Below are 23,063 nucleotides of genomic sequence, written 5' to 3'. Positions count from 1 at the left end.
AAAAATGAAAAGTTATGTGAATCACATTTTTATTTGGAGTACCCCCGACGGCATTGCACCTGCCCCAGTTTGGGAATACCTGCTGTAGGTTGAACTAGTGTTTAGAGTGCCAGATTATGCCTTTGTCTAGGAGAGGACAGCTGCAGATAGCAGCTTCCATGTGGCAAACGCTTGAATGTAAAACAAAAAAACATGGTTAATACATGACCCGAGTTGGGTGAGAAGGTTCCAGAAATGTCCATATACCAATGTTCTTTCCTGCTCATTGGAAGCTAAGCCACACGAGGTCACCAGTTACCCTGGCATTTAGGAAATTCTCTGCTGTGCCCTATCAAAAAGCCACACAACTGAGGGTAAAAAAAATGTTATAGTATATGAAAATACATTTTATACATAGAAATATACTTTTAATGACAATCATAGCGCTAGATTTTAGATTTACAAATATAAACAACTACATCATGTGCATCTGTATTCAAGGTGGCCAATATCATTCACAGATAATGGCAAATTATAATTACATCACGATTATGGATGATAACTAATATAAATAAATACAAAATGAATAGATAGTCAATCTTGAATTAATAATAGGATGATCAAATGCTCTTTCAAAGAAACTCATTACATGCCAAGTCCGTGGAGGCCACTGTTACTGTATGCAGTTGTGGAAACAGTAAAGGGGCAGTCTGCAGTTGCTACACCCATTTTTGGACTTAGAAATGAATGATATATACTCATTGATTCTTGAATATACCTTACAAATGCCTCATGAGCTTAGTTAAACTGTCGTATCCCATCAGAACTCAAAATATAAGCTTGTATTCCTCCAATGTTTGTAAACAAATGTAAACAAACTGTATTGCCTCAAAACATGGTTAAAACTATAATTATGATATCATGGATGGTCAGTCTTTGCATTCTTGTAAGTCTTCGATTTGAGAGGGATTACATTTCTCCAGGCCCAGCCCTCAGCTTTTTACCAAAACAGAGGCGGGGGAATGCTTTGTTATTGTTTTAAATGTGGATTGGCCCTTTAAAGCAGATGACTCAATTACTTGACAGAATCTCACATTATGGGCTCTTGAGTGCTAAAACATGTGAAACACAATGAGATTGACATATGTACGAAACATAGGAAAATGCAGAAGGTACTGAGAGATTGAAAAAATACATTTGACTAACATTCCTTATGTCAATATTTATTGACTGATTCATTTCAAGATATATTCATTAACCTAACCATCTTTGCAACATTTATTTAATTCTTATTTATTTAAACATTTAAAACATGTATTATTTTATAATAATAGTCTTATGTTCATTTTTTTAAGTAAAGTATTAAATTAAATCCAGTCCAAGTCAGTAACTACCATTAACTTGTAATGTCACCTTCAGAATTTGGCACATGATATCAGGTAAAAAAAACAGCATCCAAAAATACATATTACCATCGGTGTCAAGGCAAACTGATTTAAAGTACTATAGGCAAATATTCAGTTCTAAGAGTTGAAATCTGGGGTGTGTATGGTACTGCATACATAAAGCTTCACTATGACCTCAAATGTTAGCCCAATGTGTGAATTATTGTTGTATAAAAAAATGTTAAACATTTAACATGTATAAGTAATAGAAAACAAATCCCCCAACAAATTAAATGCAACAAACACAAGCCTTTGAAAAAGGTACAATCTTAACACAAAAATAAACTAATGCATGCTTTGTTTTCCCTCCCCATCTCCTGTCCAGTACATCTTTGACTTTCAGTACAATAATGGGTTTGTAACATCCAGAAAGACATTGATGCAAACATTTTGACCACCCCCCTTGTTAATTTACACACTTCTGCTTCTCTCATCAACTTATATGACATTGTTCGTTCACAAATCTAAACACAGTAGATTCTCCAATGAAGAAGAAATAAACATAGAAAACCAACCAGTGCAGGCTTGATGGGGAACCTTGTCTTCCTCCATTAAGTGCAAAGGGTAGTTATTTTTTGCTGTGGATATTCTGGCCTTAATGTCAGTGTCTAGCTGAGTTTCTGCAGTAATTTGTCCTCTTTGAGTCCAAACTGTACACTCACAGACATCTCTGCTATGAACTGTTCACAGGCCGTCTTGGTCACCTGTTTGCAATAGCGCAGGTCAATGTGACAGATGCTTCCACAGCGCTTGAAGAAGGTAAGGGAATGGTCTGTCACCCTATTACAAACTTGAGGTGGAGACAAAAACACAGCCAGGCATGAGGAAACCCGTAGAGAACCGGATTGAATATTATGAAGCCTAAATGCAACATAGACTTTCAAACTATAATAAAAATTAAAAATAACTGTGAAATCAGATAAGACAGAAAATAAATACATCTTTGATATTCTTTAACATTAAGAGAAAAGTGAAATAGCTTATTCTATAATAGTTATGACTGAAAACACGATGTATAATGTAAAATTGTATAATGTAACTACTGTAAAAAAAAGTTAAAATAAGTGGTATGTTTCTAAAATGTGTTTAGAATGTGCATGTAACAACAAAAGAAAAAGCTGTAAAAAGTTACATTTTGTCCTCCGAAGGTAGCCCCAAAAAAATAAACAAGTGACATAGCAGAGTAAATAAAAACCGCCTCTGTGCTGTTGTATTACTCTAGCCCCTGGTGCTAATACTGAGGTTGTGAGAGTGGTGTGACTGACAGGGTTCCTACCTGACAGGTTGATCTCTGTGAGGGAATCTCTGGTTGTGGTCCCTGCGGCCGTCAGCAGGTTGACCGAATGGTCGTTGATGTGGTTGCAGTAGCTCAGGTCCAGTCGGGAAAGTAACGGCATATGTCTGATAATCAGACGCAGGGAGGCGTCTGTGATGTCCAGTCCGGCCAGACGCAAGTCCAGGATGTTCCTCAGTTTACAGCGGTTGTCCAACTGACCTGAGGGTGGAGAGCATGAACAAAATAGGAGTGATTTCTCATCTCGCAGTCAAACATGGCGAGTAATCTGATACATTTTCGTTAACATCCTTCAATTAAACGTGAACTATCTTAAGATACACTCATTTTTCTTCCTAATGGGTTTTTAGAAAGAAAAGCCTCCCAGTCCTGTCACACCCAGAAGAACCACCAGAGGTTGCTATAATACACTCATGTCAATTTCACCTAACTCTCCCCTCTTGTTGCAGGTGGTTACCTGGTCTGTTATCGGTCGGGGGCGAGAGCAGGTCCCTCATCTGGGCATCTTTGAGCCCTTCCACCCACTGCACATCCAGGGTGCGCAGCAGAGGGCAGCTAGAGGTGCAGAGGGCAGACACAGCCACCCACGAGCACCCTGAGAGCAGCAACACGCGCAGACCTGCAGGACACAGAGCGGAGTAGCGTTAGACGGGTTTCAATGCTGAGACACAATCACATTTGGACAGTCTCTGGTGTCTAGCCAAAACATTTTCCTCTCCCATAGATCAGAGGTTGACATGGTCCTGGTATGTACCTGGTAAGCGGTTTATTAGCCAGCTCAGCTGCTTCTTGGAGATGTTGGTCCAGCTGAGGTCCAGTGAGAGAGGCTGTCTGCGGATAATGCCACTCAGCATAAGGGGAGTGATAGATTTACAGCGGTTCAGATCGATGTTGGTCCACAGTCTTTTATCACAGCACCTGTCAGAGATAGACAATAGAAATACACACTCACAATCTGGCTTGGACTAAAATTCACAATGTTCTAGATAATTAGTATATTTGAATGTGAGTGTTAAAGAGATTGAACGGGATCTTAAGCACTTACAAATTAGTAACATATTTTAAGAATTGGAATTCCTAACAATTTTTTATGCAGGACGTAACACATCATACGAAATGGATGACGTACACAATGGTGCACAATTTTCAGGGACCCAATTTTTATAACGCATCTTTATTTTATGTTTTATAGGCCCTTAAATGTAAACTAAAAATATGAGTGGGAATAGTAAGAGCTCTCACCATCTATTCCATGTCTTGCAGACACGCATGCAGACACACAGCTCCTTGTGTGTGAAGTGTCCAAAGAGCTTCATCCAGACCTCTCGCTGCACCGCATGAGTCTTCCCGTCCACCAGGGGCAGTCTGTCCGGCGGAGGGCTGATGGGGGGTGGCCGGATTACGTGGCGCTCCATTTGGACACACTTGGGTGGGGAGCGTGGGGGCAGGGGCCGGGTGCCAGGGGAGCTCCTGTTGAAGCCCAGAGGGGTGATCTGGCTGGGGTAGAAGTGGCGCAGCTCCCAGGGGGTGCCGTTCATTTCCTTGGTCCGGAGGTGGGGGCGCTCCCCTCCCAGGTCACTGCCGATGCGGAAGCCCCTCTTGGGCTCCTCATTCTCACTCTCTGGCTCCACCTTGAGGGGCTGGCGGTTCTCATTGGCTAGGCAGTCCTCAGTCTTTTGGATCTCCTGGTTCAGTGCTTTGCTCAGCTCCTTATTAGGTAAACGGCGTTTGCGGCGCGCTTTGGGGCGTGGGCCCTTCTCCTGGGGTTCACTGCCACCCTCGCTGCTGGGGCCAGCCTGTGGAGAGCTGCAGTGAGACTGGTCACTGTCTAGAACAGGAGTTTTGAGAGGAGGCCTTGGAAAGTTTGTCTTTGTGTCCTTGCCATCCCCGTCCTCTGCCCAGTCCTCGGTATCTCCTAAACGATCTCTCCTCTCCAGGCCTCGCCAGAAAAGAGAGTCTGTATCCTCCTTATCCACTTCCTCCTCCTGGTCTTCCTCCTCAGTCTTGATCTGATGAAGGAGTTTGGGGAACAGAGATTCATCTGCCTTTCCCTGTGGGGGAGAGGGAGGTTTAGTTAGAGAGCATGTGCAACTATGGATACCAGAGCACATATCAACATCCAAACATTTTACAAAAGGAGTTGCTTGGCACAGCATGAAAATTGCCATGCATAGTCAATGAGTAACATTATACTAACAGACACTGAAACAGAAACCGCATTATGAAATAGGAGTCTACCTTCTTCCTCACACTGAAGTCCTCTTCCTCGTCATCATCGAAGAGCTTCCTCTTCTTCCTCAGTTTGTCCTCAGGTCTGGGCCGAGGCAGGGTGCTGGGGGTCAGGACAGGGGGGTGTCTGTAGAGGGGCTCCCGTTCCTCAGGTCTGTGTCTGGAGATATCATCCCCCTCTGGCTTCCTCTTGGCTGTAGACGTAGATGTGGACTCACCCTCCTCCTTGACTGCCTTCTGCTCCTTCAGCAGGGAGCCAGGGAGGTTAGACGCATACTTGAACCCCGGTCCCCTTTTTTGCTTGCAGACCAGAAGGTGGAAAAACAGGGAAGACAACTTTATATATTTCGCCTATCACGACAGGGTCACCAAACTGAGATACTGTACTTGTTTCAATGGTGAAACAAGTCAGACATTGTAAACTACTTAGACTGTGACTGTGCCACTTCTAGAGAATTAGATGTTTGTTTCCTTCCCGTGTAACAGACACAGGGCATTGAACCATGTGATATAGTAAGTAGATGAACAGGAAGTAAGAAACCACAAAGTAAAGACATTATGAAATGCCTCTGACTTTAAAGAATAATTATTTGGAGAGTGTTTTCCAAAGATGGTTCACAGCACTGTTTCCTAGTCCAACATCAGATGACAAAATTGGTGTGTGCTTTATCTTTGGAGAAAGGGGAAACTAAAATATCAATTTCATATTAATGCTTATGAACTTCAGAGTAGATAGTATTCTATGATGGGCTGCCTACAGTAAGTACTTAAAATGATGCATTCATATACAGATGTATGATCACCCTGTTGCAGGAGAACTGTCCTGCAAAGCAGGACATTTAAAACTTGAAGTGAATTTGAGGTTTAATAAGTCTTCTGAAGTTTATAATTTCAAATGTATCAACCGCTACAAAATATCAATTAACTATAATCCACATATCCTTTTGCTGCAGGATTAAGTTCCTGCTGGAGCAAACTGGCTCAAATTAAGATCCTACATTTGTAGGTACTCACTTTTCCGGTTTTCCCAGCGTAGTTGCATTTGGGACATTCCCAACAGTTAGGAAGTTCATCGTTCACCACGCCAGAGGCATCTTTAACCTGAAAAGCATGAAGTAAAAGAGAGAGTTAAGACGAAAAGGGCAGAAGGGGAGTCAGTCTAATGTACAATGTGTTCAGCACAGAGAGGAATGAACAGGGAACTGAAAGTGACTGTTGTCACCTCTTTGTGTGAGGCAGTTTAACACTTTATTTCTGACACATTTAAAAAGTGACAAACTCTAGCAAACAACAACCTCTAACAATGAAAAATCTATATTATTCAGAAATACCTTACCATAAGTGTGTTATGTGCCTGGAATACAACAAACACAAAGGCTGTGTTCCTAATATCTGATGTAGTTCACAACTTCACTTCATTAGAACAGGTTCGAGCAAGGACATGCTATGACATGTTATGCTTTGGCTGAATGGCTCCTAAGAGTGCATGAGCAGCTTTGTATTTCATTTGCATCCGGCTCCACCCAGCAATGTCAACAACACTGCAAAGTCGTATTCTAGCATCATTTGATTTCAACTGGACACAGCCTACTGCAAGTCTGGCTGGAAGAGGGAAAGTGATGAGGTGACTCAGTGTCAAACAACAACAGGAAGTCCCCACCACACCAATGACTCATCAAGTTGCCTTGTAAAACTGTTTGACAGTCAAACACAGTGAATCATCTGCCGTTAGTACAAAGGCAAACATTCCAGGATTTTGCCTTCATGTGTGTGTCAAAGCATATAAATCACTCAACCGTATCATAAATATTCAGGTGAATCTCACTCACAAATAATGAATCATCAAACTCATCAGGTGGAGGCTTGGCCTCGTGTTCAGTCACGGTTGTGTTCAATCACGACTCGACATGCTCATCCTGTCTCACCTTTAAGCAGTTGGGGTGGACAATCTCATTGCAGATGGAGCACTCCATGAGCATGACGTTGAACTTGTCCTCCTCCTCCAATGTGTCCTCCTTCCCTGCTTCTCCGCACACCACACACACAGCTGTGTGGGGCAGGACAGGCTGCAAAGGACAAATACAAAAACACATTCACTGACAACTGTCAAACTCATTGACAGTAACACACACAGTGTCTCCATTATGCCGGTGTGCAATAATATTTGCAAATAGTGTTGATAAGCTGCTACTGGTCATTCTGTTTCCTGTTTTAGGAAAATCATTAACAGACATTGGCGACTATGCCAAGCCGTAGACAAATATCCACTGAATGGACTCAACAGAATCTAGAGACCTTTGTCACATGAATGAGTCTTATGATTTTCATGTCAAATGCACAGTCTTTTGTATTTGTGGCACAGCACTGTAGCACTGGATAAGACAATATAGGCTAACTGAACTATCTGCTAAATAGTATGAATGATGAAAAGCCTGTGTGGTTACTATGGCTTTACTCACTGCAATGCACTGCCTCATGATACAGGACTGCTTCATGCGCCCGGGTCCTCCAAACTTCTTCATGTCTTTACAGAAGTGACATTCTCCACACTCAGTTCGGAGGCACGCCTCACACTTTCGGCAGCGTGTTCTCCTGCGTCTGGCGCCAGACGCACTGCGATTGGACGGCAGCTTGACCGCTGCTGAAGTCCCCATCTTGGGCTTTGGCCGGTTGGCTTCCCGTTTCTGCAGAGAGAAAAATAATACAATTTATGTTATTACGTCCATTACCTCTTGTCCCTGGAAGTAGACTTTTTGAGTCCGGTCATTGGCTCCCTGGTCCTCTCCAACCAATATTCAATCTTGAGTATTTGGAAACTACTTTAGAAAGGCAATTCAAATGGGCACAATTGCCTAAGAGAGTAACCTACATTCTGCTTCATTATGGAACACAAAACATCTAGTATGGTCTACTCCTGACAGTCATAAAGCTAGTGAAACAGTACTGCACTGAAGCCACCGGCTGCGAGCCACATACAGTACCTTTCTAAACCTCTCTAAATGCCAAATCTAAAAATCAGCCTCTGTCCAAGAAAATAAAAAGATTCTCTCCCACCCCGTGACACCACAAATAGAGGTTCACAGGTAAAAATTCATTTCAATGCTCTTTACCCGAGCCTAGAGCCACCAGAACAATAAAAATTAGATATTCCCTACGCCATTTCTGAGAAATGTATTTTTTGCTGCAGAGGCGAGTGTTTCCTTGGCAACACAGTTCCCCTGCTTTTCCTAACCATTTGAATAGAATAATGAAAGGAGATGAGAACTAGCAGAGACATACTGTACTTTAGCTTTAAATGGGAGGGCTGTGGAGAGGTTAGGATTGTTTTGAAATTGAACATTTTCATGGCTCCTCTGGCAGAAGTAAAACTGTTACTTTATTTTCTCATAAAGTACACATATCGCTTCAGGCCCTAGGAGACACGCTGGAAAAACAGAGTTGAATGTGCTCCTGTAGATTGGGTCATTCATTCCCCTGGAGGCTGTTCTTACTGGCACTAAAAACACTGTTTATGGGGTGAGATCGATTAGTGTAGTGTAGAATCTGCTGCTTGTCACTCAGTTCCAGTCGAGCATTATGTCCTGCCTCTGATCTCCTGCAAAGGACATCTATAAAGCTGATACGCTATTTACACAACCTACTCCCCTAAATAAAAGGTACAACCAATTGCATGGTGTCAAATATGGTTTAATCTGGAGGTTCGCGTGTGTATTTCTGGAAAATTATCTACCACTGTATGAGCCAGTAGGTCCATCCATTAAAGAAACTAAATCACAAGACAGCAACACACACAGGTCCACAAAAAATCTTACCACCTGGCAATGCTCCTCAGTTAAGGATTAATACACAACAGTGAAAACCTTCCACTCCCAAACAAATACTGAGCAACATTGTCACGTCACAGCCCTTACATAATCATCCTCCTGGAACAGATATAGCTAATAAGGACCAAACCGCCATCTTATAAAAGCAGATGGAATTCTTGCAGAGGGCTAAAGAGAGAGAAGAAAAACGCTAGACCAGGGTCAATGAGAACAAAGTGTTCCTTCATGAATACTAGAATAAGATGTCACTGGGGATACATACCACAAGACGATTCTTCACCGGGAAGCTTTTCTTCAGGTTTGGAAAGAGAGTTGTTATAATAACCTTTTACCTTCATCTCATCTTTGGCCATCCTCAAGCATAATTCCAGATCCGAAACAGATTCTCAAGCATACGGGGTTGTTGTTGACGCAACATCCAACTGGAAATGGGAAACAGACTACAATCTGATGGTTTTCCTAATAAATCTGTTCAACCAAGGAGTGTATGTACAAGGAAGACATCAGAAGGAGGGCAGAGGCTGCAAATGATATGACTATCAGCATTGCACAACATTCAAGTGTGATTGGCACATTCCTGGCATTGTCTTAAAATATTGAAATTCCTCTAACTGATTTTTTAGAGACCTTTTAACAGAAATCTCTACAACATTATATCCAACACAACAGATCACCAAAGCAATCAACGTAGGACTATTAGAAACCCACGTGTGCTACATGACCTATTTTCCTCTCAAACAAACTCCTCTTTACCCTGAAGGAGTCCTTGAATAAAGTAGCTGATACCCTCTTGTTACAAATATCCAAGTTAATTGTGCAACAGCATGACAAACTGCTTGACAAAGTGTTCTGTGTATGTGAGTTATGAAAAGAGTGATGTTCTTCGAATATCTGTTCTGCCAAGGGGGCATGAGTTTGTTTATCTTTTATTTGTTTTAATCAACAAGCGTATGGTCCATCTATGCCATGTTATGTGAAACCTCTGAATTACAGGAGAAAGTACTAAATATGGTGGCTAAAATGAGGAGTGATCCTCCTCCTATGCCTCTCTTCCAAGAAATCATAACTCCAATCTTTAAGACGTGTATCGTCTTTAAAAAAAAGAACTAAAGTCGTCTGAGTCAAAAGTAGGCCTATGAAACACTAATTTGATGATTGTTTACAAAAGCATCTTGACCTATAATAGTTCCAGACTGAATACCAACACTTACTGTAACTTGGCTGATTAATGTGCTAGGAATGTTAGGTTTGTTTGATGAGGCCCTAAAACACTAGGCCGAGATGGGGGCCTTATCTGATCAGTTTCACTGTGGATCCCAGTGCTGTGGGGGGAAGTCACAGGGTTCACCATCTGCCTGGCTTCAGTGGACCACAGCACACCACAACAATGCACACAAAAGGGAGGGAAGTCCATGACATCTCCACAACTGCGCCAAAAGAATAAGATCAAAATAACCCACTTCATAAACAATGACTGAGTGGGTGTGTGGGTTTAATTTTTTTATTTCACCTTTATTTAACCAGCTAGGCTAGTTGAGAACAAGTTCTCATTTACAACTGGCCAAGAATAAAGTAAAGCAGTTCGACACATACAACAACACAGAGTTACACATGGAATAAACAAACATACAGCCAATAACACAGTAGAAAAAAATGTATATACAGTGTGTGCAAATGAGGTAAGATAAGGGAGGTAAGGCAATAAATAGTCCATGGTGGCGAAGTAATTACAATATACCAATTAAACACTGGAGTGATTGATGTGCAGAAGATGAATGTGCAAGTAGAGATACTGGGGTGCAAAGGAGCAAGATCAATAATAAATAAATACTGTATCGGGATGAGGTAGTTCGATGGGCTATATTACAGATGAGCTATGTACAGGTGCAGTGATCTCTGAGCTGCTCTGACAGCTGGTGCTTAAAGCTAGTGAGGGAGATATGAGTCTCCAGCTTCAGTGATTTTTGCAGTTCGTTCCAGTCATTGGCAGCAGAGAACTGGAAGGAAAGGCGGTCAAAGGAGGAATTGGCTTTGGGGGTGAATAGTGAGATATCTGCTGGAGCGCGTGCTACGGGTGGGTGCTGCTATGGTGACCAGTGAGCTGAGATAAGGCGGGGCTTTACCTAGCAGAGACTTGTAGATGACCTGGAGCCAGTGCGTTTGGCAATGAGTATGAAGCGAGGGCCAGCCAACGAAAGCATACAGGCCGCAATGGTGGGTAGTATATGGGGCTTTCGTGACAAAACGGATGGCACTGTGATAGACTGCATCCAATTTGTTGAGTAGAGTGTTGGAGGCTATTTTGTAAATGACATTGCCGAAGTCGAGGATCGGTAGGATAGTCAGTTTTACGAGGGTATGTGTGGCAGCATGAGTGAAGGATGCTTTGTTGCAAAATAGGAAGCCGATTCTAGATTTAATTTTGGATTGGAGATGCTTAATGTGAGACTGGAAGGAGAGTTTACAGTCTAACCAGAAACCTAGGTATTTGTAGTTGTCCACATATTCTAAGTCAGAACTGTCCAGAGTAGTGATGCTGGACGGGCGGGCAGGTGCGGGCAGCGATCGGTTGAAGAGCATGCATTTAGTTTTACTTGCATTTAAGAGCAGTTGGAGGCCACGGAAGGAGAGTTGTATGGCATTGAAGCTCGTATTGAGGTTAGTTAACACAGTGTCCAAAGAAGGGCCAGAAGTATACAGAATGGTGTCGTCTGCGTAGAGGTGGATCAGAGAATCACCAGCAGCAAGAGCGACATCATTGATGTATACAGAGAAGAGAGTCTGCCCGAGAATTGAAACCTGTGGCACCCCCATAGAGACTGCCAGAGGTCCGGAAAACAGGCCCTCCGATTTGACACACTGAACTCTATCAGAGAAGTAGTTGGTGAACCTGGCGAGGCAGTCATTTGAGAAAACAAGGCTGTTGAGTCTGCCGATAAGAATGCGGTGATTGACAGAGTCGAAAGCCTTGGCCAGGTCGATGAATACGGCTGCACAGTAATGTCTCTAATCGATGGCGGTTATGATATCGTTTAGGACCTTGAAGTCGGAAGTTTACATACACTTAGGTTGGAGTCATTAAAACTCGTTTTTCAACCATTTCACAAATTTCTTGTTAACAAACTATAGTTTTGGCAAGTTGGTTAGGACATCTACTTTGTGCATGGCACAAGTAATTTTTCCAACAATTGTTTACAGAGATTATTTCACTGTATCACAACTCCAGTGGGTCAGAAGTTTACATACACTAAGTTGACTGTGCCTTTAAACAGCTTGAAAAATTCCAGAAAATGGTGTCACGGCTTTAGAATGTTCTGACAGGCTAATCAACATCATTTTAGTCAATTGGAGGTGTACCTGTGGATGTATTTCAAGGCCTACCTTCAAACTCAGTGCCTCTTTGCTTGACATCATGTGAAAATCAAAAGAAATCAGCCAAGACCTCAGAAAAAAATTGCAGTCCTCCATAAGTCTGGTTCATCCTTTGGCGCAATTTCCAAACACCTGAAGGTACCACATTCATCTGTACAAACAATAGTACGCAAGTATAAATACCATGGACCACGCAGCCGTCATACCGCTCAGGAAGGAGACGCGTTCTGTCTCCTACAGATGAACATACTCTGGTGCGAAAAGTGCAAATCAATCCCAGAACAACAGCAAAGGACCTTGTGAAGATGCTGGAGGAAACAGATACAAAGGTATCTATATCCACAGTAAAACGAGTCCTATATCGACATAACCTGAAAGGCCACTCAGCAAGGAAGAAGCCACTGCTCCAAAACCGCCATAAAAAAAGACAGACTACGGTTTGCAACTGCACATGGGGACAAAGATCGTACTTTTTGGAGAAATGTCCTCTGGTCTGATGAAACAAAAATAGAACTCATTGGCCATAATGACCATCGTTATGTTTGGAGGAAAAAGGGGGAGGCTTGCAAGCCAAAGAACACCATCCCAACCGTGAAGCACGGGGGTGGCAGCATAATGTTGTGGGGGTGCTTTGCTGCAGGAGGGACTGGTGCACTTCAACTAATATATATACAAAAAAGGAAGAAGGAAAAAGGAACATAGATTCTAAACGGCCGCTAATGACTGACAGTAAAAATGTGTCTTAGGTATTCCTTCATGGGTAGTGTGATGCCTAAGTTTAACTTACAATCAACTGACACAGCCGGGCTTCTTCTTCTTCTGACTTTATATGGCGGTTGGCAAGGTGCATTACCACCACCAACTGGACTGGAGTGTAAACCTCAGTTCATCTTTCAATCACCCACGTGGGTATATGGTCCTAAAAACCAATGAGGAGATGGGAAAGGTGGGACTTGCAGCGCATCAAGCATCACAAATAGAACCAAGTTCTATTTAAGTGCCTGGCTACGCAGACGCTTATTGAAATGTGCGAGCAGTGTGGGTGCAGTGATTGATTAACATGTATGTGTACATTTATTTTGCAACGCACGCGGTGTGGTCAGCATGTTACCTGAATAACTGGGCCTGCCGGAAGCATAATGTGCACTCTACCTCCTCCAATCAGAGTACCTATTCCTAGCACACCTAGAACCTAATGCTTCAAAATAAGCTAAATATTTGTCATTTACCTTTTCAAATGTATTACCTTGTGTGTGTGTGTGGCATAAACACACAACCAGTCAATGTTTTAATCTGATTAGGCTACTTCAAAAGTCTCCTGTAGTCATGCGGTTTGCAACACCCGTGCCAATATATCCTCCAAACATGTCTTCTTGGGCATTATCACTTAAATAACCGCTATTTCGCACATAACACATTTTACCAACAAAAACAGATCTCACCTTGTCTAGCGTATTTTGTTTTGTCAACAAAATACTGACATTTGCTGCTTCCATCAGGACTGTTGTGTCATTTTCTATCCGGCATTTACTTGACTCGCATAAAAAGATTGGATGGAAACCTGGTTAATCTGAAGCCATTTTGAGGATGCTAGAATTACATTTTGTCAAGCCATTTTGCTAACCGTGCCAATATTTATATGGATACATCCATAACAATGAGCTAATGAGGCACAATTTTGCCTTGCAAAGAAAATGTGCTCGCTCGTCAGGACACTGTTGTTCAGAGGAGCTAGCCAACAACAGCTAACCAACAACACAGACAACAAAATCACTCCAAACGGAAGCTGTAAAGACTGCAAACTAGCTGCACTTCATTTCGTTTGACTTTTTTACAATTTACATTTATTTGTATATATCCATAAAAATTATGCCAGCTGAGTCATGATTTCGACTAATTTGGAAACCCAAATTGGTCTACATGGACAAGTTCTGGCCTGGTTTAGATCTTATCTGTCGGAAAGATATCAGTTTGTCTCTGCGAATGGTTTGTCCTCTGACAAATCAATTGTAAATTTCGGTGTTCCTCAAGGTTCCGTTTTGGGACCACTATTGTTTTCACTATATATTTTACCTCTTGGGGATGTCATTCGGAAACATAATGTTAACTTTCACTGCTATGCGGATGACACACAGCTGTACATTTCAATGAATAGTGGTGAAGCCACAAAATTGCCCTTGCTGGAAGCCTGTGTTTCAGACATAAGGAAGTGGATGGCTGCAAACTTTCTACATTTAAACTCAGACAAAACAGAGATGCTTGTTCTAGGTCCCAAGAAACAAAGAGATCTGTTGAATCTGACAATTAATCTTGATGGTTGTACAGTCGTCTCAAATAAAACTGAAGGACCTCGGCGTTACTCTGGACCCTGATCTCTCTTTTGACGAACATATCAAGATTGTTTCAAGGACAGCTTTTTTCTATCTACGTAACAATGCAAAAATCTGACATTTTCTGTCCAAAATTGATGCAGAAAAATGTATCCATGCTTTTGTTACTTCTAGGTTAGACTACTGCAATGTTCTCCTTTCCGGCTACCCGGATAAAGCACTAAAATTTCAGTTAGTGCTAAATACGGCTGCTAGAATCCTGACTAGAACCCAAAAACTTGATCATATTACTCCAGTGCTAGCCTCCCTACACTGGCTTCCTGTTAAGGCAAGGGCTGATTTCAAGGTTTTACTGCTAACCTACAAAGCATTACATGGGCTTGCTCCTATCTTTCCGATTTGGTCCTGCCGTACATACCTACACGTACGCTACGGTCACAAGACGCAGGCCTCCTAATTGTCCCTAGAATTTCTAAGCAAACAGCTGGAGGCAGGGCTTTCACCTATAGAGCTCCATTTTTATGGAATGGTCTGCCTACCCATGTGAGAGACGCAGACTCGGTCTCAACCTTTAAGTCTTTATTGAAGACTCATTTCTTCAGTAGGTCCTATGATTGAGTGTAGTCTGGCCCAGGAGTGTGAAGGTGAACGGAAAGGCACTGGAGCAACGAACCACCCTTGCTGTCTCTGCCTAGCCGGTTCCCCTCTCTCCACTGGGATTCTCTGCCTCTAACCTTATTACAGGGGCTGAGTCACTGGCTTACTGGTGCTCTTCCATGCCGTCCCTAGGAGGCGTGCGTCACTTGAGTGGGTTGAGTCACTGACATGGTCTTCCTGTCTGGGTTGGCGCCCCCCCTTGGGTTGTGCCGTGGCGGAGATCTTTGTGGGCTATACTCGGCCTTGTCTCAGGATGGTAGGTTGGTGGTTGAAGATATCCCTCTAGTGGTGTGGGGGCTGTGCATTGGCAAAGTGAGTGGGGTTATATCCTACCTGTTTGGCCCTGTCCGGGGATATCATCGGATGGGGCCACAGTGTCTCCTGACCCCTCCTGTCTCAGCCTCCAGTATTTATGCTGCAGTAGTTTATGTGTCGGGGGGGCTAGGGTCAGTCTGTTATATCTGGAGTATTTCCCCTGTCTTATCCGGTGCCCTGTGTGAATTTAAGTATGCTCTCTCTAATTCTCTCTTTCTTTCTCTCTCTCTCGGAGGACCTGAGCCCTAGGACCATGCCTCAGGACTACCTGGCATGATGACTCCTTGTTGTCCCCAGTCCACCTGGCCGTGCTGCTGCTCCAGTTTCAACTGTTCTGCCTGCGGCTATGGAACCCTGACCTGTTCACTGTGATTACTATTATTTGACCATGCTGGTCATTTATGAACATTCGAACATCTTGCCCATGTTCTGTTATAATCTCCACCCGGCACAGCCAGAAGAGGACTGGCCACCCCTCATAGCCTGGTTCCTCTAGGTTTCTTCCTAGGTTTTGGCCTTTCTAGGGAGTTTTTCCTAGCCACCGTGCTTCTACACCTGCATTGCTTGCTGTTTGGGGTTTTAGGCTGGGTTTCTGTACAGCACTTTGATATATCAGCTGATGTAAGAAGGGCTATATAAATACATTTGATTTGATTTGACTAGCTGAGAAACGCTACCTGCCTGCCTTGTCTTGTCCTGACTCCTGAGTTCATTACTATTGGACAGCTGGAGATCGAATTTGAATATTGAAACAATGTTACAAAATGTTGGAGAGACAGACAGCAAGGTTTAGACAAATCTCTGCTGTTGAAAACGAAATGATAGTCTAAAAGAAATGTGAGAATGTCTAGATACATTTTAATAGTGATCAAGTTTATAAATTGCTTGGCTGGGCTGATGAGACAGTGGATTGCGCAGTCAGATGGAACAGAGTAAACAGGCATTTTAGCGTCATAGATTTAGCCGGTGGTAATACGTTTTAACCAATCAGCCATCAGGATTAGACATGATTATTATATCATATTATACAAGTAAACTTGGAGTCACGTGATGGTATGTTGTGTGGTCCTCCCACTAAGACTTGGGAAAGCTTGTAATTTATTAGGCTACAGATTAAATAAATGATGAACTTCACAGGGTGGTGAAAGTGCACGGGATGAGCTTGATGCTCAATAAATATCTAGGGTCTTATTCTGGTGACATGATGATCGATGGTTGGCTGCTGTTTGACAAATACAAAGTGCCAATACCATGGTGGGCACATTTGCTATACCGACACATTTTTTTGTGACAAATGCGATGGAAACCTATTTAACTTTAACCGTACATGGGAATGTAACCGCAAAAGTAATTTTCATGTGCACTATGTATTTACGCACAGACTTTTATCTGCAACAAGTCAATTTGACGGAAACAACAATTTGATGGAAACAACAAAATCTGCTGCCAATTGGATGGAACCCTAGCTATAGACACCCTAAAGACTCTGCCAAGTGCGCTTGTCCAGTGTCGCTTTGATTATGCCTGCACATCATGCTTCACCAGCAGCCCCAAACATCTAAAGAATAAGATACAGACCAGCCAAAACAAGCATGTAACAATTGTACTTAAACTCCCCCTCCCCCCATCTGGAGGTCGAGCATTTTAAGCAGCTAGGCTGGCTATCTGTAGAAAGAAATAGTAGTATTAATTCAACTTGGTCTGGTCCACAGAATTTGTCAGAGATGTCCGTCAGCATAATACCAGAGCCAGAGACACTAATATTCACTGTTTTAAATTTAAGAGTCTAACTGGTAAGAACACATTTGTATATACTGGCACTGTTGAGTGGAACAAACTACCACAGGAACTCAAAGTCATACCAACCATAACCACTTTTTAAAAGAATGTCAAAAGCTGGCTTATGTCTGAACAGTAGAATCTCTGTAATGTGTCTGTATCTATGTCAAGAAAAATAGGGACCACAATGGAAATAAGCCCCAACTTTATGGTGTAATCCCAGTCACTTTTAAAAATAGTCTAATCTACTCTATATGTATGTATTTTTATTTTTACTGGCAAATAAAAATCTAATCAATCCAAACTGTTCAGCACGGTCATTTGAAGAATGGAAATAGACATCTGTTAATAAACACCAAAATGTTTAATGATATTCAGAGACTGTCAAGCCAAACCTTCGATACTGGGTAGGCCTTCAAGGTAGGGAGGGATGAATTTTCTGTTTGTCCAGATTGACAGTCTTTTTATTCGTATTAATTAGGGATCCCCATTAGCTGCTGCCTATTCTTCCTGGGGTCCAAACACATTTAGGCACTTACATTACATATAAAACATAAGATAAACTGTACATTATAACACCACTACATTATAACACCACTACATATCTACAATACAAAATGTATAATACCACCATACAACAACATTACAATGTACGTGTGTGTAGAGGGCGTGTCCTAGCGCTTGTGTGTGTATGCGTGTCTGTACCTTTCTCCATTCACAGTCCCCGCTGTTCCATATGGTGTATTTTTCCCTGTATTTTTTTTTTTTACATCTGATTATACTGCTTGCATCAGTTACCTGATGTGGAAAAGAGTTCAATGTAATCATGGCTCTATGTAGTACTGTGCGCCTCCAATAGTCGGTTCTGGACTTGGGGATTGTGAAAAGACCTCTGGTGGCATGTCTTGTGGGATATGCATGGGTGTCCGAATTGTGTGCTAGTAGTTTAAACAGACAGCTCGGTACATTCAGCTTGTCAACACCTCTTACAAAACAAGTAGTGATGAAGTCAATCTCTCCTCCACTTCGAGCCATGAGACTGATATGCATATCATTGATATTAGCGCCCCGTGTACATTTAAGGGCAAGCCGTGCTGCCCTGTTCTGAGCCAATTGTACATTTCCTAATTCCCTCTTTGCGGCACCTGACCACACTACTGAATAATAATCAGGTGTGACAAAACTAAGGCCTTTAGGACCTGCCTTGTTGATAGTGTTAAGAAGGCAGAGCTGTGCTTTATTATGGACAGACTTCTCCCCATTTTAGCTACTGTTGTATCAATAGGATTTGACCATGCAGGTTTACAATCCAGGGTTACTCCAAGCAGTTTATTCACCTCAACTTTCTCATTTTCCACATTATTCATTACAAGATTTAGTTCAGGTTTAGTGAATGATTTGTCCCAAATACAATTGATTTTTTTTTTTTTAAATATTTAGGACTAACTTATTCCTTGCCATCCATTCTGAAACAAACTGCAGCTCTTTGTTAAGTGTTGCAGTCATATCACTCAATGTAGTAGCTGACGTATATAGTGTTGAGTCATCCGCATACATAGACACACTTGCATGTTGTTAGTAAAGATTGAAAAAGTAAAGGGGCCTAAACAGCTGCCATGGGGAATACCTGATTCTACCTGGATTATGTTAGAGGCGCTTCCATTAAAGAACACCCTCTGTGTTCTGTTAAACAGGTAACTCTTTATCCACCATACAGCAGGGGGTGTAAAGCCATACATACGTTTTTCCATCAGCAGACTATGATCAATAATTTATTTTGGTGTTGACAACACAAACCATGATATTGAAGCACACAAAGTCAGTATACTTAGTGTATTGGTTGTTTGGTGCATTGGCCCATAACCCTGTGTGGCATCAACTGTGCCACAAGAGCATGCTGAAGTGGCATAGTCTATATCCACGTTTATAAACACTGTGTCGATATTGTTATTTGTGGTCATAAATATTATTTTGAGTTCATTCTGAGGGGGGGGTTTACAGTACAAGGGGAGGGACCAGCTCTCTCCAGTAAAATCATTTGACTAGTTCATCAAATAGATGAGGCATACTTTCACGAAATGTCTGTCCCTCTCATCATCGTATTGTGTACTTTCCTCTCTCAAAGTCTATGCGGACTGTGTGTATCTAACCTGTAGCCGGCGTTAAAGTTATCTGACACGGAGAAATGTCGGTGGAAACGCCTTTATGCGCAAATATTGATATTACAACCATCACATGGAAATAAACTTGGAGTCACGCGATGATATGTTGTGTGGTCCTCCCATTGCGACTCGGGAAAGGATGCAGTTTATTAGGCTACAGCTGGAATAATATACACGTTTCCAGTACACGGATGCGCGCGACTCTTGGCGGCAGTAAGAAACCATCGCCATCTGCACCCATTCAACATAGCCTTCATTTACGTTATTACGTCTAAACAAAATAACTTTTTTTGGTTTCTCATACCCTTCCAATTAAGTTTTGGTTCTTGATTGTATTATGAAATGCACTCATGAACAACATGTAAATAAAGGCTTTTTTTGCCGGTGTTCTAGAACTCTCCCTTGTTCTGCCACAAACGGCAAATACATTATGAACTTCACAGGGTAGTGATAGCTACTGTTGTGAATGTGCAATGTGTGAATGTGCAAGGTGATGAGCTTGATGCTTCTTTACAATAAATATCGAGGGTCTTATTCTGGTGACATGATGATCGATGCTTGGCTGCCGTTTGACAAATACAAATAATAGCGCTCATCCATAATAATCTCAATGTAGGTAGCCTACACGCACTGTATCTGCGAGCTGTTAGCTTGAGCGCATATGCCAAGACGAGAGTGGTCACATTTGCTATATAATAACAGTTGTGAAAAAGCCCTCAGAGTTGAAAATGCGATGGAAACCGATTTAACTTTTTAATTCGGTACATAGGACTGATGGTAAATTATTTGTATGTGCGCTACGTCATGACGCCCAGCCTCTTATCCGCAAAAAGTTCGTTTGATTTAAACATCTCTGGTGGGAAAATGTGCATACTGAATATTAGAATATTCGCATTAAAATCTGTCGCAAATTGGATTGAAACCTAGCTACTGTGTGAAGTTAAATACCATGTTTCTGCGCTGAACTATTGATTATTTGCTTCATGAAAACTACAACTCCCTTCAACCAAGCGTCCCGCATAGTTCTTGACTTGAATTCTCTCGTAAATTATTTTATTTCCCTTGAGAAAAGACACCATGGGCTCACAATAAACATAACTAAATGGAATTCAAGTAACTGAACCAATGTCCCTCAATTTGTTGTTTAATAACCGAAAAAAACGACATATTGGTTAATTAATCGTTCAGCACTATTGTAGCGTAACGTACAACTAAAAGTCTCCAAACAGGCAAGAGCGGTCAACCGCTGTAAGAGCAGCTCATTGTTCCCTCTCCCCATCCCCCTCCCTAGTTCGGTTCCTGCGAAATAACATTGCTTCCAGCCCTCTTAAAGGCACAGAGCATGGTTAGGCGTGAGTATGAGCAGTTAGACATGGAAGGAATAAGTATGTCTGTCAAGAGAGCTAGACCTGAATGTGACAATGGTGCTACATCAGGCATGGTCTGATTTAGCGTAATCTATTTACTTTCGTTTTTTTTTTAAAGTCAACACTGAGCCTCAGGTGAAGTGTAGTGAAAGGCCTCACATGTATAGTCATGCTGCCTCCTACACTACTCTCCCACACCCTGACTGTTCACACAAAAATACCAGTCACAATGACCGATCCTTTTCCATGATCACAGTAACTTGACCAAGAACACAATCTGACAGGTCAGTGTGTGACAAATAGCTGGTAGACAACAATGTATATTCATTGTGTCCTCTTCAGGGTTTTTGTTGAGAAAGGTTTGTTCCAAAGGTGAGAGGATTCTGGATCACATTTAAAGCCAAGCAATTATTGGGATCAACTAACTACTTTGGTGAGCAGCTCATTCTTTTCTTGCTAGGGTCTGAGATAGGTCATCTGGATACAACAACATGAGCCAGGGACAGGAGAAGGTGTCTGTCTGTATGACCTCTTAAATAGCTATCTCTTGCCCAGTGGATTAGTTCTCTTACCAAAACAACAAACCATGTTTCCCTTTTCCATCCATTCCCTAGTCAAATTATTACCCTATTCCTGCTTATGTTGCTGAGTGAGTGGGGATAGAGAAAAGAAAGAGAGAAGGCAGGGAGAGGAAATACATTCTACTCACAGGATTACTGGTCTAAAGCCCCCCCCCTTGAGAAAGACAAAACAGCATGCAGATTAGATTAGACCCAACGTGGCTAATGTTCTGTTCTCCGACCTGTTCAGATTCTGAATCATAATCCTCTTCGTCTGCACTCAGTGACAAGGCCATGGTTCCTCTCTTCTCATCGTCTGTCCAGCGTTGTAGAGAAAACTGACATGGCTGAAGCCTCCAGCCCTGCTGCTGTTCCCTGCTCACTCGTCCCCCTCTCTCCGTCTCTCTCCCTCCCTCCCTCTCTCCACACAGCTCAGGACCAAGCAGCTGTACAGGCACACACAAGGCGACAAGAAGCCTCATGAATATGCACAGGAAAGGTCAGGAGAGACAGGGGGCAGGCAAAGCCAATGGAAAGGCAGATTGCATTTTCTTACAGGGTTGCTTACAAAGGGCACCCAGAGTCAGAGTGGGACTGGAAGGTGGTAGAGAGGGAATGGTCAGGAATAGTACAGATGGGCAATGGGAACACATCTGGCTCATTGAAAATAAAGGGAGTGGCATGTTATCACACACAAAAAAAATCATAATGATTGAGGACATGTTTCACTTTACTACAGTGACAGACACGCAGGTTGACGTTTATTGTCATGAGTCTTGTCCTGGAGGCAGAATTTAGTGATTTCCCTTTAGATAGGCCTGCTGCAAAGTCAAAATTGTCTCTATTGTAAGAATTCATGAAAACAAAACATTTGCTTTTTGGTCTTAATTTAAGGTTAGGCGTTAGGGTTAGCAGTGTGGTTAAGAGTAGGTTTAAAATCAGATGTTATGACAGTGGCTGTGCCAGCTAGTGACCACTCTGCAGAGCTGCCTCCAGAACAAGATTCATGTAGAAAAATGCTAACCTGCGACAGACACAGGAAGCCATCAGCTGCTCTGGATTTGATTGCTCTGCCCTTAATGTCTACAGATAGAGGACAAAGTACCCATCTCATGATTTCTTGGTAGTTCAAAGCAGAAATAATGAATTGCCAGTAACTAAAGTACACATGTAGGACATTATTGAGTGCTTTCATTGTCAGAATTACATCTAATTTCTGCACAAGTATTACCAATTTAACAAGAGTGTCATTATGACCATCATTATACTGTTTAAGTCTGATCTAATTATGTCCATAACCCCATTTATTCTTGTTGACATTTTGTGAAATTCTTGCATCTATGCATATGAACAGATTACACAGTAGGATATTCTAATACAATTGTTAGATTAAAATATGATGGACAAAGAGTCAGCTGCACACTCCTTCCCAAAATCCCCCCATCATACTAAGTACCCCACTAAATAGAAAATACACTGACTAGTTTCTATTTATTGCGTTCCTCAAACTGCGTTGCACGCACCCCCACCCTTAATTTGTTGGGGCATGGACTCTACAAGCTGGCCCATGTTGACTCCAATGCTTCCCACAGTTGTGTCAAGTTGGCTGGATGGACCATTCTTGATACACACGGGAAACTGTTGAGCGTGGAAAAACACAGCAGCGTTGCAGTTTTTGACACAAACCGGTGTGCCTGGCACCTACCACCATACCCAGTTCAAAAAGCGCATACATTTTTTTCCTGCCCAT

At 42.2% G+C, this 23,063-nt stretch overlaps 1 protein-coding gene across 5 annotated transcripts; it reads right to left on the bottom strand.

Annotated features, from left to right (window-relative positions):
• Window positions 1-381: 381 nt before the first annotated feature.
• Window positions 382-21,788, bottom strand: LOC106585505 (lysine-specific demethylase 2B). Of its 5 annotated transcripts, none has more exons than XM_014171787.2 (10): window positions 21,556-21,788; window positions 7,407-7,631; window positions 6,873-7,013; window positions 5,962-6,048; window positions 4,957-5,256; window positions 3,961-4,769; window positions 3,473-3,636; window positions 3,176-3,337; window positions 2,701-2,919; window positions 382-2,214 (listed from the first exon to the last, which is right to left on the bottom strand). In XM_014171787.2, the coding sequence occupies exons 1-10, from the start codon at window positions 21,607-21,609 to the stop codon at window positions 2,033-2,035; spliced, it is 2,343 nt and encodes a 780-aa protein (XP_014027262.1). In that variant the 5' UTR covers window positions 21,610-21,788; the 3' UTR covers window positions 382-2,032. The 5 variants fall into 5 exon arrangements, with proteins under 5 accessions (XP_014027262.1, XP_014027264.1, XP_045562669.1 ...); XM_014171789.2 differs by having other exon boundaries at window positions 4,957-5,247; XM_045706713.1 differs by lacking the exon at window positions 21,556-21,788 and adding an exon at window positions 9,034-9,454.
• Window positions 21,789-23,063: the final 1,275 nt, after the last annotated feature.

Source organism: Salmo salar, chromosome ssa24 (genome assembly GCF_905237065.1).
Source record: "Salmo salar chromosome ssa24, Ssal_v3.1, whole genome shotgun sequence".
Taxonomy (NCBI): domain Eukaryota; kingdom Metazoa; phylum Chordata; class Actinopteri; order Salmoniformes; family Salmonidae; genus Salmo; species Salmo salar.
The sequence above is the reverse complement of the archived record's forward strand: the minus strand, read 5'-3'. Positions and strand labels throughout refer to the sequence as shown.

Excerpts from the sequence above, each read along its gene's own strand:
- LOC106585505 (XM_014171787.2), bottom strand. The coding sequence starts at position 21,609 with ATGGCCTTGTCACTGAGTGCAGACGAAGAGGATTATGATTCAGAATCT. Across the intron at positions 7,014-7,406 it reads TCATGAGGCAGTGCATTGCA|CCTGTCCTGCCCCACACAGC; the intron begins GTGAGTAAAGCC and ends TGTCCTTTGCAG. Across the intron at positions 4,770-4,956 it reads ACTTCAGTGTGAGGAAGAAG|GGAAAGGCAGATGAATCTCT; the intron begins GTAGACTCCTAT and ends TCTCCCCCACAG.